General features: G+C 36.6%; 1 protein-coding gene, 1 long non-coding RNA gene and 4 other non-coding genes across 8 annotated transcripts; 1 reads left to right on the forward strand and 5 right to left on the reverse strand.

Moving 5' to 3' along the window:
- Positions 1-56: 56 nt before the first annotated feature.
- Positions 57-130, reverse strand: TRNAI-UAU (transfer RNA isoleucine (anticodon UAU)). Its single transcript has one exon. It is a non-coding gene; the product is annotated as a tRNA-Ile (tRNA).
- Positions 131-262: 132 nt separating this feature from the next.
- On the reverse strand, positions 263-336 carry TRNAI-UAU (transfer RNA isoleucine (anticodon UAU)). Its single transcript has one exon. It is a non-coding gene; the product is annotated as a tRNA-Ile (tRNA).
- A 75-nt stretch (positions 337-411) lies between these two features.
- Positions 412-2,194, reverse strand: LOC148850969 (uncharacterized). Its single transcript, XR_016098664.1, has 2 exons — positions 1,895-2,194; positions 412-715 (listed from the first exon to the last, which is right to left on the reverse strand). It is a non-coding gene; the product is annotated as an uncharacterized LOC148850969 (long non-coding RNA).
- LOC148850970 (small nucleolar RNA snoR83) lies at positions 598-722 on the reverse strand. Its single transcript, XR_016100033.1, has one exon. It is a non-coding gene; the product is annotated as a small nucleolar RNA snoR83 (small nucleolar RNA).
- On the reverse strand, positions 1,271-1,393 carry LOC148850971 (small nucleolar RNA snoR83). The gene has a single exon (XR_016100022.1). It is a non-coding gene; the product is annotated as a small nucleolar RNA snoR83 (small nucleolar RNA).
- Positions 2,195-8,267: 6,073 nt separating the features above from the next.
- LOC148850972 (uncharacterized) lies at positions 8,268-16,794 on the forward strand. 3 transcript variants are annotated; one of them, XM_088947772.1, is made up of 7 exons: positions 8,603-8,774; positions 9,973-10,168; positions 11,237-11,358; positions 11,463-11,493; positions 11,605-11,784; positions 12,036-12,381; positions 16,010-16,794. In XM_088947772.1, the coding sequence occupies exons 2-7, from the start codon at positions 10,097-10,099 to the stop codon at positions 16,294-16,296; spliced, it is 1,038 nt and encodes a 345-aa protein (XP_088803898.1). In that variant the 5' UTR covers positions 8,603-8,774; positions 9,973-10,096; the 3' UTR covers positions 16,297-16,794. The 3 variants fall into 3 exon arrangements, with proteins under 3 accessions (XP_088803897.1, XP_088803898.1, XP_088803899.1); XM_088947771.1 differs by having other exon boundaries at positions 8,268-8,774; positions 11,237-11,493; XM_088947773.1 differs by lacking the exon at positions 8,603-8,774 and having other exon boundaries at positions 9,960-10,168.
- Positions 16,795-17,096: the final 302 nt, after the last annotated feature.

Consider the following 17,096-nt stretch of genomic DNA (forward strand, 5'->3'; position numbering starts at 1 on the left):
TCTGGTTGATGGGGAATAAGTGGAATACATGCAACATCATGGATGAACGGCAGTAATGGTCCTGGCGAGGCTCGAACTCGCGACCTTTGGCTCATAAGACCAATGCTCTAACCAACTGAGCTACAGGACCAGCACTAACTTTTTAACAACTGAACCAATATATACTATCTGATGAACTAAGCAAATAAGTTACAGCCAACCAAAATATCAAACAAGATGGAATGGGTGGAATACATGCAACATCATGGATGAACCGCAGTAATGGTCCTGGCGAGGCTCGAACTCGCGACCTTTGGCTCATAAGACCAATACTCTAACCAACTGAGCTAAAGGACCAGCACTAACATTTTAACAACTGAACTAATATATACTATCTGATGAACTAAGCAAATAAGTTACAGCCAACCAAAATATCAAACAAGATCGAAGGTATTAAATTGCCAAGAAGTGATAAATTGCTTTTTTCACAAAGAAAACCTTGAAAGCAGAGAACCAAAGTATAGGCTGGTTGTACATGATAATCTTAGGTGCATTTATCAATTTGCAAAAATAAACAAAATAACTACAAAGATAATAATATATGAATAGTCTTCTACGATGTGTATGGAAAGCCACTAGTAAAACACCTTCATGAGTTCAAAAAGGTGTTATCAGCGAAACTTCATTTTTAAATTTTGGCCTCCCATGAATCAGATAAACACCAATGCAAGTTTACCTGGGATTATGAAGGCACAGAGAGTTGTTAGAATTGCATACCGGAAGAGATAGTGTGTGAGAGAAACAACAGATCGCAAACATTTAATTTCCAGTAAAAAATGAAGAGTCATAAACTATGGCTTCATAAATAAAAGTCCATAGATGCTACCATGGACAAGGCTCAAACTCACATCAGTAATTGATCAACCTATTAGATCTACACCACATTGTCTCATTGTCTGTATTCGATTATACATGTATCCCCCCCCCCCCTTTAGTTGTACTCAAAAACCAGGGGCAGCTGGCCATCCATAGAAATAGGAGAGAATGGGCATTTTAACCATCAAAGTTTAAGAAATAATAAGGAAGTGTTACACTATTACTTTGAGGAATCTAAAACTTAAAAGTTAAAATAGACCAACGGTTTAAAAGTGGGAAAACAAAAGTCTACCCTTTATATTAATTAAAAAGTTTAAGTGATTGTGTGCACAATATGTTCTGCCTAGGTACTGAACAAAAGCACCCCTTCCACCGCAAAGAAAAACAGAGGAAAACAAGCAAGAAAAATAATCATACATGTGTGGCAAGCTACTAGTAAAACACCTCCTAGAATAAAAGAGGTGTTATCAGCGAAACTTCCAGCGTTAATGTAGGCCTCCCATGAATCAGATAAAAACCAAGAAAGTTTATCTGGGATTATGAAGGCACCAAGACCCTGCTTGAGTTGGAATCAATGAGTGGTGGTAGTGGGGCATAAGAAGTAACTGATGTCATTGATACGTTCCTAGCCACCACATCCTCTATGACATGAATCCTACACTCCCAGTAGAGCGTTATTTTCCCTCATCTTACGGAAATTCAAAAACCAAGCCTGACAGATAGACAGACCATTTCTACACCCATCAAATAGCATAATGCATTATGATGAGGGATTAGGAGACATAGACTCATCAGGCATTGACTTTAGAAGTGAAAAATTGAAGGCATAGTAACAAACAGGTAGTTCTAAAAGCTTTGACCAAGATTTTTTGAGCTTTAACCAAGAGAGAGAGAGAGAGAGAAAGGGGAGCTAACCAGAAGCACTGCCACGAAACAAGCCCAAACTTTACTATAAAACCAAAAAGTCTTACCCAATCAAAGGTAAGCAAAATAAAACATCACAGACTCGAACATAATGACGAAGAATAAAGACGATAACCTCGTGATCGATTTCTACAATCTGCCGTTATAGGAGCTGATTAGATTTGCAGATGAGGAAAGGTTAGCTCCTCCTATGCGCCACTACTGCTGAAATCGACGGCAGGGTATATGATTTTGGTGGAGGCAGTACAGCAGGACTCTGTGAGGTAAGGAAACAGAAACGATTGCGTGCCGAGCCGGTGGCTAGCCGCCACCACCGCCCCTCCACTTTTTCATCCACGGTACTCTAACCCTAACTAAGCAAGGTAATTTACACATCTGACGCTATATATAAACGTAGGGTTGGTTAAACTCGAGCAGCAACAGCCGATGAATTAGGGCATACATGTAGGAAACAGGACTCCGGAAGATGTTCTCCTTTTGTGGTTGCGATGTTATGTGGGTAGAATCTGACTCAGGAACGTCCCATCGGCATCGAAAACATTACCCATACTTGTGATGATGTTCCTAATGCTCGTTTGCTCGTTTGAGGAATGGGAGCCAATGCGATTACCAGCTAAGAGTAATTACGGACTAAACCAACCTGGACCAGTTGAATCGGTTTTGATTCCAGCAATGTCGGAACTGATAGGTTTTGGTTCTTGATATTGTTTCCATTATTATTGTCATAGAATCGGTTTTACCTAATCCTAAATCGATTCAGATCTAACCTATCGGGTCTAGTTCAGTTTTGAGTCTTTGATATTTCTTGTTGGGTCAATTCTGGTTGTACCTAGACCCGATTCGATCCAACCATTGATAGCCCTACACATTAACTCCCCACATAGCGCCCCATGGAGATTGGAGATGTGTCGTCAAGTGCATTCAAGTGTGGGGAGCCAATCCAAGCTCGGGCGGGAGGTTTTATACAAGGAAACTGAATTTGGTCCTCACAAGATTGTACTCATACCGTTGTCAGAATCCTTTTCACCCTTGAGAGCATATTTTCCATGAATATAAAGACATAAGTACAGAGATATTTCCTATGCACAGAGGGCCTTAGAATGCCATGACTACAATTTTGTGAGAGAATTGAATCCACCCTCCTTTGTAAGGTAATATAACTCTTTTGAAATCTACTTAAGGATGCAAATGGATCAGATCAGATTTGGATCCTATCTGATTAGATCTCATAAATATCGATTTAAATTTGAATCTGATTATAATATCGAATATCTAAATCTGATCTAATCCAATTTCATTTAAAATAATAATAAATTATTATATATAACAGTTTAAATAAAAAAAAACAAAAAATACAAAAATTTTTCAACTATTTTTATCATATTTATACACGTTTTTACTTTTTTATCATATTTACATAGGGTGATCCAAATTCAATCTGATTTCTCCGATCCATTCCAAATATCCAAAATTGAGGTATTTAAATCCTACAAAATAAAATCAGAATTCGGATTATCCGATCTATTTGCACCACTATTTTGAGCTACTTGGGCGTGGCCCAGCCCATATCCCCAAACCTGATATTACATACCCACAAGGGGGCTGAGTCGGGTAACTACATTCCTAAATTCCACAAATTGGGTATTTGGGTTGATCTTTGAAACTTCAAAGAGATCATGTCAGGGTGGTTTTTGACATTGTCGTGTCTATGCCATAATGTGAAAATCATAAGATGTTATTAAGGGGGCATTTGTTAATGGCTGAAGTTGATGAATTGAAAAGACTTATTTGCTTAATTTTCAAGGATATATTGATCTACCAAATTTCAATTTCATTATGCTATTAACAACCGATGGTAGCTTTATTGATAGGATATCTGACTCGTTGGGGGGTTTTAGGAGATTGGAGATGTGCTACCTCCCATTATGAAACAATCCCTTTAGTTGGTTTTTAGTACTCTCCCTTTGAGAGAATGGGAAGCAATTGCTCTCTCTATGCAAATACTGAAAATTATGGTTTTTGAACTATCGTTTACTTGGACGGTTGAATTGTTCAAACTGAAAAACGTTCAGACAATTGGTTCCACTATAACCTGTATCTTGGCAAAAAAATGTTGGATAGACCAGCGATTCGCTGATTTGGGTAGTTAGACAACGGTTTTGTTCTTTTATTTTAATTATTTTTATTTTTTTAATTGGAATGAACCATCCATTTGAACTAAACGGTTGAACCATTGACCTGAAAAACTGGTGGCCAAAACAGTTTCGGTTTTGGATCATTGAAGGAGGTGGCGGTCCTTACACATTTTGGATGATAGAATAATGAGATTATAACTTTTCTAGTCTCTAACTCCACAGCTTGTCTACTAGGTTTTGGTTTAATTCGAGAAAAGAGAGAAACAAGAAGTTGAGGAAACAGGGTATTCACAAGACTACAATATGAATTATTATTTTTGGGTAAATTGCTGAAACCTCACCTGAAGTTTTTGACTATTGCTGATACCACCCTTGAAGTTTGATAGTTGCAATCACCTCTCCTAAACCTTTTCATATAATTGCAAGTAGACTCCCTTTGATAGAATATTCTAGTCATAAAAACATCCAAAATACCCATGTAATTGCCTTTAACAAAAATGTTTATTTTTCAAGTTTTCTCTTCATATGAATAATTACCTCAAACCCTTTAAATATTTTTTTTCTCTGAAATTGATTTATTTTTCAAATTTGCCCTTTATCAATCACTCAAAGGTAAATCTACAACTTTAAATTCCCTTTATTTTTGTTGTTCATAAAGTTTGTATTTTTTTTATTCCATAGAAACTAACCTCAATAGGAACTATATGGGTATTTTAGACATTTTCATACATTTTCAGCAATTTACCCTTTTTAGTCAATTAATGAATATTGATATCATGAAAATGGTAAGTAGTCAGGGTGGTTTTTATCAGAATTCATTGAGGGTTTTGCTTGGTCAATGCTCTTATGGTATTATACCTTCTTATCATTAGGAATTTTCCCTTTTGTTTTCTTATCGCAACATAAATGCTTTTACTTTCATTTGTATTTTAATTTACCTCATAAAAAAAATAAAGTAAATATACTTTGTCGATCTCTGTTTTTTAATTAAAATTAAGTTGGTTTTGTTTCAGAAAATAACACAATCATCTCTAAAATAATGTTTTTTAAAACAAATTAACAGAACCTAAATAAGCACATGAAAATAGGTTTTTTAAGGTTATGTTTGATTTAAAGGAAAATATAAAAAAGGAAGGGAAATGTCCCTGCCTTGCCCTTCCTTTGCTTACCTTTTCCAACAAACGAAACATAGCCTAAAGTATCTCCATATGAATCGAAGTTTCCAGAATATGGGTAGAAAAAATTATTATTGCCACGTGTCACGTGTCTCGATTTAACACATGAACGGTGGATTTCATTTCCCTCTTCCCCAAGCAATCTTCGGAAGACCTTGAATTTGAAAAAGTAGTCAAACGTTTGAGAATTATTGATATCGGCGATATAACAGTACCCCAGCATCAGCATTGCGAATTACGATTCGAGTATCTACGGTTACCCGATTCAGCCCCACGCGTTAGTAGACCTGTTCATGGGAACGGGATCTGCTCGTCACACTTGGCGCTTGGCATCCACATCCACTGTGCATTGGTAACATCTTCCGTGAATAATAATTTATAAGTACGGAAGATGTTCTCAATATATGGTAGGATGCGTATGTGAGGTGCCCTATGTGAGGAGCATATCAGGTCTCCTATTTATGGGTTAGATAGCTGAACAATCCGATCCAATCTTGGACGGGCTTTGACATATTATTAGGGTCATGCTTGGTTCACCGTTGTGGGTTTCATTCTCTTAATTCTTACTCATTCTAGGTAAGAAATGACAAGAATGAATAGCATATAGTATTAGGTTACAAAATTATTGCCAATGGTTACATTCTTTTAGAATGAAAAATCAACTCCATAGCATAAAATTTGACTAGCCTGCAACATGAAAAATAATAATGCCCCATCATTCTTTGAGGAAACTTTACCTATAAAACTACTTCCATAGGTGTTTATTTTTATGAAAACACTTTTTTTGAAGAATGAAATTGAGCAACATAGGACACTTGTTAGTTCGAAAAGAATTCATTTTTAGAAAAAAGAAAGTGTTTGGTTCATAATAATATTTTCTCATTCTGCCTATTTTTACCCATTCTTTTATATTTTAGAATTTCATCTTGGGTAAAAATGAAAACTGAACCAGACATGGCATAGGTTTGCAAGCCTGGGCTCGGGCCCAATGTTCTAAACTCAATTTAATTTCGAGCTGGGCTCGGAATTTTACATGAAAGCCTGACTCAAGCCCAGCCCAACAATATACAATATTAATTTTTTTTTATTTTTTATTTTGTAAATCTAACACTAATTCCAAATTTCCAAATCTACCGGAGCAAACCCCAGCTCTCACATCCTCCATTACTGGTATCGAGCAATCAGGATCGACGGTGAGTGGCTGCAGCCCAAACTAATGGTAAAGCCTTGATTGAATAGGCTTCGTTTCGGTTATCTCCCACTGCTTACTATAAAAAATGAAAATTAGTGGGTTTCAGTCTGCATCAGTCTATCAGATCAGTATCGAAGCAACGAAAATGATAATTTTACTACAACCTCAGCTTGGAACATGGTTAGAGTTAGAGATTCAGGATGAGGTTAGCTAGTCAAAATTTGTTTGGAAGCTGGTCTTCTGACGAAAATCTCAATTTTCATGTAACACTCTATGTTTTAAGGTTATTCTAATTGATGATCTTGTCAGGAAGAAGTGAATTAATCTTGTTTCGAAGTGCAGGTGTTATCGGAATTAATGCGATGCGTGCAATAGGATGCTATTATGAATGTGACAGAACAATAAATGCACAAGTTAGAGAACTTATCAACTAAGGCATGCTTGAAACATTGTCCTTAAGCAAAACTTTTTCGCCTCTAGATTAAGTCAGGTGCAGTACAAGAAAACCAACATTCTGCTCATAAATTTCAACAATCTTAAACTCAACTATGAATGATAAATGTGTTATGTGATTATGAATGTATGCAAAGACTAACTCGAGTATGGGTATAAATAGACCCATTATTCCAAGTGAGAAAAGGTGGTGACTCTTTTGAGAAATGCCATTAAAAGATAACAATGGACAAATGATAAGGGCTTGTTAAATTGAATATTGATGTACTGTGCAAAGGAAACCCGGATCCAGGGGCGGTGGAGGGATTATATTATGTGGCTTGGCTTATAGCCTACGTCCACGGGCAAAGGAGGAGTGGAAATCTGTTATGATGAAATTAGCAATGCAGAAGAATATAAAGTTGTGCACTAACAATCTCATTCACAGAAAACCTAAACCTCAAATACACTCAAAGTTGCTCGATTCTCTCTCAAGAAAAAGAGAGGTGTTATACAAGAGAAGAAACCCCCAAAATAAATATATAACTCTCTGTATTCGATCGGACCCATAAGCTGAATGTAAGCCGCAACCCAAGCCTATAGCCCACCACTAACCACTATAAAATTTTTCATGAAATGAGTCGCAACAAAGAATTCAAGGCATAGCCATAACGGTGCACTTTTTCTTTGTTAGAATATTTCAGCTTAATTAGACCGATGTCAATGTGGGATGTGATAATTGTGCTCTCGTGGATCTTATTAATAGTAATAGAATTTGTCGTTGGAATGTTCATTATCAATTTTATGAGGTGGATGATCTTTCCTCTCAGATGTTAGTGACATTTGCTCTTGTTTATAGAGAGGCCAATCAGCCACCTGATTATCTAGCAAACTACGAACACTTCTACTAATGATTAGTATCTCTCTTTTGTTTCTTTGCCCATAGTTACTAAAACCGTCCTTCGTGATCACTTTATAGTTTCTTTGCCTATAGTTACTAGTTCCAAGATTCTCTTAGTTTGTGGTATTTTTCTTCTTTGTTGGGCTGAGTGGAGTGGGATAGGGATAGGGAGAGTTTATGTACTCGGCCCAAGGTCTAAGTTTTGTGTTAAGCCTAGGTTGGATAATGATCAATCCAAACTGCACCCTTAAGCTGTGTTTTGGTTTGAAAGAAAGTTTCCCCATCTTTTTCTTCCGCTTCCTACTTTTTCCTTCAAATCAAACACAGCTTCAGTTCTACGTAGTCAATTGATGAGCGATTTAACCTGTCAACCTTGTCTAAGGTGTATCATATATGGCCTCACCCGCTCAGGCACAACTGCCCAAGTCACATTCTCTCTCTCTCTCTCTCAACAAAAATTAAAAACATTCTTTATTTTTGTCTCCCAATAAATAATAACGAGACATTCTGTTTTCCGATGCGACCAACATCCCCATTTTCTTTTAGTTCACCAGAAAAATGGAAAAAGAACAAAATCACACGCCTGCTTGTATCATCCAAACACACCCGAGCCAAAATGCTTATCTTGCAATTGCTAGGCGTTGTAGTGAGTATTGACGATAAGATGGCGATTCGTTCTAAGAAACTTCTCAGACGGTAGGTAGTCATCACTCATCGACTCGTCAGTCGTCTCCCCGATCCCAGATTATTACGCTTGACGATGACGGGGTTCCCTCCAGTGGCGAAACACCACGTAGTCTCACGTACGTATGTTAAAGGTGTAATTATGATAAAATTACGTTCTCTAATTTTAATTATCAAAAGTCAGGACTGTGGAGTTTAGAGGCATAACGATCTTAATTGTGGGCGGGTTAAAACTAACCATAGTAATTTAGTAAGCCACAGCCTCGGCAGCCCTATAAATACGAAGCCCCGGATTTACTGGGCTATTTTGTTTACTCATTTGCATATACTCAAACTCAACACACAGTCTGTCTCAGTGGCCGACAAAATGGATTGAGACAAAACACAGAAGCCTCTAGAACGGAGACACGATACGCGGAATTGCCAAGGATCGTTACTTGCTCTCTCTGTCTCTCTGTTTCTTCTTCAACTCAGAGGTTTGGGCTCGTAATCTTTGGTTCTTCGTATTATATTTTCTTTTTCTTTTTTTTGTTTCGATTTTTCTATAGTTGTTTCTGTTTCTTTTGATTGCTGAACTACGTTTAATGAAAGCAGATTTGGAAGCTTAATTGCGAAATTTATTGAATTTACTAAAGGACATATGGTGCGCTCTTTCTTAAGAACGTTCTGTGTTCTATGAAGTCCGATTTTAAAGATTTTTTTTATCGCATCATACTGGAGACTTGTTGGTTCTGTGGAGTGATTTTTAGTCATTCTCTGACTTCCACTTGGCAATGTTTCTATCTTTTGGTTTGAATTCAAAGTCCACTAGCTATAGAATTTTCACTTTTGCTAGTTTGAATGTTTGAACTATTATTTCTTTCTTCTGTTCGATATGAAATGGTAATGCCTTTCGGGGTTTATTGCAAAATGACGGTATCTCGTTACTAGTCTGGGGCCAATTGGAGTCCTTGGCATTTAGATTGGCGTGGTTTTACTCTAGTTACTATTTAAGGTTAACTAAAAAGCTTTGTAACTCTAAGCTTTTCCTGGTATCCAAATATCATATTTCTCCCTGTTTTTAGTTTATCTAGTCATTATAAGCATCTAAACAGTACTTATTGTTTGTTATTTCAAGATTTCGTATTTCTGTGGAGATATTTGTCTTTGTGGCTTCTTACAGTGGTTAGTCAATGCATTGTCTTAACTTTATGACGATCTATATCCTAGAATAGGGATTTCCAGCTTTCTGTTGATCTTCATTTATGGAGCAATCATAACTAGTTGGTTTTTTAGAAATCTTACCAACAGAATGGCCAGTGTGACCTTGTGGAGGATGGAGGCATTGAGTCTACTTGCTTAAACTGTACTTCAATTCAATCCTTTTCACCCTAGTCATCTCTTAAATCAAATTCCCTCAGCTATTTACTGGCTAGCAAAATAACAAAATAAAATCCCAGTGATATTTATAGATTGCACTTCTTTTGACTGTAATTTACATCTGTCAGACTCTGCTCTTTCCCATTTTAGTTTTATATTTTTCGTTTCCTTGTTTTTGCTCAGGTTTTCTTGGTCATTTATGCTTTAATTCCTTGTCAGTTTGTTCAATAACTGTGGTATGATGCTTGAATACTTTGGTTTATTTCTACCTACTTGTTATTTCTGACACTCCAGCAATCAACTGGTCACATACAGGTTTCTGACCCTAATTCACTCTTTTTGACTCGATTAAGAATGTGTCCTTTTGGACATGTCCCTCCTGAGTTTGGTTTCCATTTGACTGATGAAGAGCTTCTAGCGTCCATGGAAAGAATGGAAAATGGGGCTCCTACTCCAGCCAACATTATTACAGATGTCAACCCTTGCGATGTTTTGCCCTGGAATTCGCCTGGTAAGTATCAATTCTGTTCCTTGACGAGGCCTTATTGAACACAGAGTATCATATTTCAATCTTTGGTAATCTATTGGCTTAGATCTTTTAGCATCATTTATCATCCGTACAAATTTATTGTCATCAACATGTCTTTTTCTCTAGTATTCATCCAAAGCAAAACATGTTTTTTTCTCTAATTTATATTTATTTTTAAGATAATTAAGTTTTATCTTTGAACTTGCTCTTCATTGGTTGGAAAAGGCATAATATCCATGGATCAATGACAAACACTACAAACAAAATATTTTCTAGGATCTTCTGGTGCTCACCTAAGATTTCTAAGAATTTTGTAAGATCTTCTAACTTGACAAGAAGACAAATCTCTAGACAATGACAAAAAACTCAACAAGTCGATCCATAGAATCTTTTGTGAGGATATCCTTGTTAAATGTAGGAAATCTTGCTGGACAGGTGGTCAAAGCCCAAAATATTGGGCTTGTTTAAACATGATAGGCCAGGGAACCCGTTCAGAGGCCAGTAAGAGCTGTACAGGCCTAGAAACATGACTTTTTTTTTTTTTTCAGGTTTAGGCTATGCATTATTCAATCAACTTAAAAAAGAATTTCAGTTCTCTGCTTTTAGTCTTAATTCTCTCTTCCTTTTGTATTATGTGTTACTCCCACCTTGCAAAATCTCATTAACTAAAACAAGAAATCAGTCATAAATGGTAAAATATTTTTTATTATATATATAAATATTTTTATCCATCTTCTACAGGCGCATGACTGTTATAAGAATTCCAATAAAGATAAAAAGTTTGCAAAGTGACCATGTTGTTTAATTTGAGATACTGCTTGTGGAATGGGTGACTATTTTTACTGTCGAACCCGCCTACATGAGATAATGTGATTTAGGGCGGTTATACTTGTTACTATTTATGGTATGACTGTATGAGGTGCAGTCACCAACCGTTTTGGGTTTCTCTTTGGCACAATCATATGCTCAAGTGGGAAGAGGGGGCAGTTAATTATGTTTCTTACTGCCTTTTGAATACAGCATTTATGTGCCAAAACCTGTTGGATGCAGAAAATATGTGGTATTTCTTCCATTCGGATGGCCCTAAAACAACTGAAACTGGATATTGGAAGGCTACAGGAGAGGATCCTAAAACAACTGGATATTGGCAGGCTACAGGAGAGGACCATATGGTACTTAAAAATTCTCCTAATACTGGTTGGAAAATTACTCTGGAATTCTACACAGGGGAGGCCCCAAATGGGATTAAAACTAATTGGATGATGCATGAATACAGGATGAATCAGAAAGAAGGCAGCAGTGGACAGGTATTTTCTCGGATAAAATAATACTTTCTGGTTCTCAGTTGATGTTCTTCTTTATTTAAATTATCAGCCCAACTTGCTATTCAATTGCCAGTTCGGTTGCACAAATTTCAGGGTTTCAATTCACTGTGTAGAGTCTTCTTAAAACACAGTCACAATCCAAAACATGAATTGCAACGTAACCATGCTGGTATGGATAATTCCAGTAGACATCACACTCATTTAGCATCACCAATCATGCAAGACGCTGAACAAAACAACAATAATCGTCAAGATCAACCAAACAGGTTCCAGGTAGGTGAATTCTGTTATTTAGGCATTTTAACAGTGTCAATACTTAATCCTTCTGCTCATATTGATAAACATTTGTCTATTACATTAACAAGTAAAACATGTTTGGGATTGAGCTTTATAGTGAAATATTTTATTTTATTGTATTTTTTCCAGTGGCCTTTATTCAACATATGGACTAGTTATGACATGCATTTGTTTTATGTTATACTTTCTTTATTTTATATAAGTTCAGACTGTTGATGCACATGTAGGTGACAGGTCGAGTTAATGAGAATAGGCCATTGCGAGTGTTTGACAGTCATCTGCCAGACAATGGTCCTGAAGATCCCATTCAAGGACAGCATGAGATCTATGATTTCTCCATGGGGGACTACTTGGAATTGCTAGATCTTGTTGATCCAGAATCTCCTTCTTCCAGTTCAGAAAATTCTAGTTGCCTAACAATGTCCTCGGATGAGTACTTCGACTCATGGGCCCTGTTACAAGACCTTGATGCTTGTAATAATCAAGACATTCAACAGAAAAATCCAAACTGCAAGCTTAATGTCTTCAAGTCTGTTGAATCCAATAAAATAGTTATCAGGTCCTCCTCTTCAGGTATGTCCACTATATTCGTTATATGGTTGTATTTCTGGTACTCAATTCAACTCAAGAAAACCTTATTCGAACTAAAATAGGTTGGCTCATTTTGCATTTTTATCTGTGTTGTGCATGTATATATTTCTTTTGAACTTTTGGAAACTCAGTTCCCATAAGCTATGATTATGGTCCATTGACAACAGAAATCTTAATTTCTATCTTTCTGGCAGCCCTAGTTGTGGTCTGTCAACAATAGAGATGGAAGCACTTGCAGGTTGGGAGCCACAACTTGATGGGACCTTCTGAGGGGACCTATTCCATGTTGATGTGATTTCATTAAACACATTGCTAGAAGGATTGCTAGTGGTTATTTAATAAATATCACAGTATCAAAAGGGGAAGCACCCGGGGGATGTGGGCGGTACCCTATATGCTATTATAAGATAATGGTAATATTGACTGCATATACTTTGCAGTCAACTATATGCTATCATAGGATAGTGGTAATATTGACCCCACATACTTTTTGTTTATTTTAGCTCCCATCCCCACCCTTTAATGGTGATCATCTGAGTTATGTGGGACCCAAATTTTCATGGCCTCATCTGGCCCAGTTGCACAATGTTTTCAGATATTAGGCTTGTAGATTTTCCTTCTTTGAGGAATTCCATATATGTGCTTTGTGTTGGCTGCACCATGAAAGTCCCCCTTACAATGAATATTTGCAGATACTACTGTTTACAATCTTCATGTTTATGCAATTTTTCCCCATATATCTTATTGGTTGTTATCTTTTCAGTTGGGGAATTGTGATATTTCTGACTTCATACATTGTGCATTGAGAATATTACATTCTCTAGTACTTTTAGACCATGATACTGCACATGTACATGTGTCTAGGGAAGGGATTCATGATTGATCAGTCAAAACGATCATAACTATTTTTCTAGATGATGAAGTATCATTTTGTTGGCTTCACTTTTACCTGAGAATTCTAGGTAGTTGGACCATTTGTTGATGGTTACTGCTCAATCCCATAACTATCACAATTGCTGTTGGTTGTTTCATTCTGTAACTAACATACATCATGAGAAAAGCTTGGCGATTTGGAAAAAACAGATTGGGCTGTTTTGAAGCTTCCTATACATGGCACATTACCCAATTTAGTTCTTTATTTGTCCTTTTAATTAAAAGAATATTGATTGCAATTACTCTTTTATGGTTTTACCCAACACTGATGCTTAACTTGTCATGCACATGAAGCTTCAAAACAGCCCAATTTGTTTTTTTCCAAACCGCCTAGCCTCTCCCCATACATCATCATTGAACTTTCCATCAGCCCATATAAAATAAAATAAAAGAAAGGAGGAAAAAATATTACCATTGCTTGCTTTATGCTATTGGTTAGAAGAAAAAAAAAAAAAAGAAAACCACCACCACCAAAGATAAGGAAAAAACAAAACAAAACAAAACTTGTTACTGGAATTTGGTTTCTATTGTTGTTTAATATAAAAAGCTATGGGTGAAGGTGTCACAGATTATGTTAGAAATATGAAACCCAACAAAAATATTTCACTGTCAAAAGGAAATGTTGAGCATTGTTTTATGCATTACAAAATTTCAAGGAGATTTAATAAATCAGCATTTTACCTTACAGATTGATTGTAAATCTGCAAAAGAGATTTTAGAAAAAGATGTAAAAAATCTTGTTTCAAAGCAGATTTTTGGCTAATGGCAAGCAATTTTATCAATTTTTTATTTTGAAATAAAATATATTAAAGGTGTTGATAATGCTTTGTTTGATCTCTTAACTAGAGAATTTCTCCAAGGACAACTAAGTAAAGATGGCAAACTGCAGCAGAGATCTTCCTCCAAGCCCTAATCAGAGGCCACATAATAGGACTTATCAGTCCAGCCCTATTTCTCACAGGACTAGTCAGTCCGACAGATCTGATTCTCCCTTAAATAGGGATCAATCTTCAATAATTGATGAGGCTGATATTAGCCAATACAAGACCAATTCCTCTGACTTTGTACTAATAATAAGTCAAGTGGAGGCATCAATGGTCTTAACCTCCATAGTTGTCGATGGAGCAATTAACGGACTTGTCTCTGAATATTTAGAGGGACATCATTTCACAGTCTGTGGTCTGAATAAAGACCAAAAATATTATGAAGAGATCCTTATTCACACAGGATCTGCTAGAATCCAACATTATTATAGGGATTCCGGTAAAACAAATATAGCTTATTCAAAGCTAGTAGTTGTTAAATTCATGACTTAAGAGTCATGGGGAGACAACAGGCTTAAATTTATCACCAGGCCAATCAATCGAAGTCCCATAGCATTTAACTATTGGGATTATCAAGATGCATGGTACAAAAGTGTTCTTAATTCAGAACACAGTGTTCTGACATTCTTGGTTCATCAGATTCTCAGAAGAATTTCAAGGCCCATATCTAGACTGGGTTTATGTCTGGTGGACGACTTGGGGAGCATCTGATGATATATTTCCCAAAAAAGAATTATTTGATAAATATACAAAATTTGGCCAAGGTCTGGAGCATGAACATGTTAACTAGTTCGAGTTTTTCAAGACCTATCGCCTTCCATGGATCCTATGATGGAAATATCATCTGCCTCCTGGCTCCTGCACTTGAAAGATCTATAGAGATTAAGTGGTGGGATAAATTCGATCTAACTTCCACTGTAAAACTAGTTCAAGAAGACGAGGTATTCCAAGCCATTTTTGAGTCCTATCAAGAAAAGCTCCAGACCAAGTTTCTAGATCCTGACTTTGTTGAGCTAGAGTAAATCTCTCTTCGATTTGCCAAGAAAGTGAAAGGAAAAAAGCAAATAAATGACAAAGGACTTAGACACTAAGGCTCGATAATGCAAATTTACTGTTGATAAATTCACCGCTTTCTTCAACAGTAAAGGTTTGCTATCATTTTGTCAGGATAAAGCCGAAGATAAAGAATCATCTCCAGATTGACAGCTTGTTTAAAAAGACATTAAAGATAAGAAGGCATCTCAGTTATAGAGGCCGAAGATAAGATCGAAGCTGAAAAAATAGATGATAGATTTCTCTAGAATCAAGCCCTTCCTGTCTATAAATAAGGCTTGGATCTCATTTGTAAGGTGTGCTTTGGGTAGTGCCTGAAGGACTGATTTAAGTATGTGCTTCTAAGTTCTTTGAATGTCTTGTGTGAGATTCTTCTTCTTTTGTGTGTTTTGTAATCTCTTCCTATTTTTCTTCTGAGTGCTCATTGTATGCTGTGCAACTGCTTCCCGTATTTCACAAGCTTTGTTAGTTTTTTAAAAAATGCTTTTTTCCATTTCAGTTTTTAAAGATATTATTTTCTTGCATTGCATATTGATAACCATCCCAGTTTGCCTAAGGTAATAAGGCTTCTTGCTTTTATATGAGAGAGAGAATGATTATTCCCATAGATTGACACTAGTACCTGCTGTATGTAACTGTCGCGGGAGATCCCCCTCTCCCCCCTTTGCTCTTGTATATTGGGTGGTTTGGTTCATGAGCTAGTGACTAACTGTTGTTTTCTTCTGTTTTGTTTAAATATTATAAACATTAGAGGGATAAAATTTTCAGATGTGTACTAATTCCATCTTCTTCCTCAACAGGTTCTCTTCATGGGTGCGACAGAAGTAACCTGTCCAGAAGACCAATGCTTATCTCAGACCCTTCACTTCCAGGTTCATCAGTTGAGCAGAAGTTTCTCAATAGTGAGTCATCAAAACATGAGCGATGTCTGCCCAAGTTAGGGGATACTGTTGAAGGCCTTTCATCCACCTTAGAAAATGGAGTGGCATCATCCAGTGGCCTTCCAGCAGCATCTAGAGGCAAAGGGAAGGCTGTCAGTAGGATGTCAAAGCTGAAGAAGAAATACTGGTGCTTTATGCCATTCTAGCTTCATTATTTTCTTACATAGGCACTGACAGGGTGTTCTGTTTAGAATATTCAGTGGTGATCAGATGAGAACACTCTCAACCCTACCATGTTCATCCATTGTCTAAAAAAACATATTAAGTTGAGACCTTATTTGGTGTCTCGATTTCAAGCCAATGAATGATACCACAGTAGGGGTTCTAAAAGGTTAATGGGAGCGTTCTCATCAAATCATCACTCTTAGACACTACAGCTTTGGCTCCCTAATACGGGTTCCTTTTTGCCATGTGGAAAGCTAACATGGATTATCAAAACCACTTGTATTTGAAATCTGATTGATCAAGTGAACAATTAAATTATCTACATTACAATAGGTTGTTCTTTATATAGTTCATAATACACGAGAAAGGAAAGAAAAGAAAATTGTCTAAAGAATAGGAAAGAATGTTAGTACTGTGATGAAATGTACTTATGGAATGATAATTGGCCATCTTGCTTGAATGCAATCTAGTTTGGAAAAGGTGCAGTATCTAAATTCAGACCATATTGGTAACTTTTGTTTTGTTTTTGACACATGCAAAAAGAAAAAAGAAGTTACAAATAATTGCATGCTTTTTGGCTACCAACATAACATTTGGAATTAGGAATGACAACGGGGTGGGGATGAAGTCATGATACCTTGCCCCATACCCATTCCACCACTGGCATCCATTCTCCATTGGGGATGGGGAATCCTCGAATTTTTCTCGCTTCACTTAAAAATTATCTAGTTTATGGACAATTAATACATAGGATATAGGAATTTGGGGGTATTTTAGAACT

Source organism: Nelumbo lutea, chromosome 5 (assembly GCF_056320005.1).
Source record: "Nelumbo lutea isolate HS-2025 chromosome 5, American lotus-T2T, whole genome shotgun sequence".
Lineage (NCBI taxonomy): Eukaryota > Viridiplantae > Streptophyta > Magnoliopsida > Proteales > Nelumbonaceae > Nelumbo > Nelumbo lutea.

Coding starts and splice junctions, on each gene's coding strand:
- LOC148850972 (XM_088947771.1), top strand. CDS start 10,012: ATGTGTCCTTTTGGACATGTCCCTCCTGAGTTTGGTTTCCATTTGACT. Junction 10,169..11,236: donor TTTGCCCTGGAATTCGCCTG/GTAAGTATCAAT, acceptor TGTTGGATGCAG/AAAATATGTGGTATTTCTTC. Junction 11,785..12,035: donor ATCAACCAAACAGGTTCCAG/GTAGGTGAATTC, acceptor ATGCACATGTAG/GTGACAGGTCGAGTTAATGA.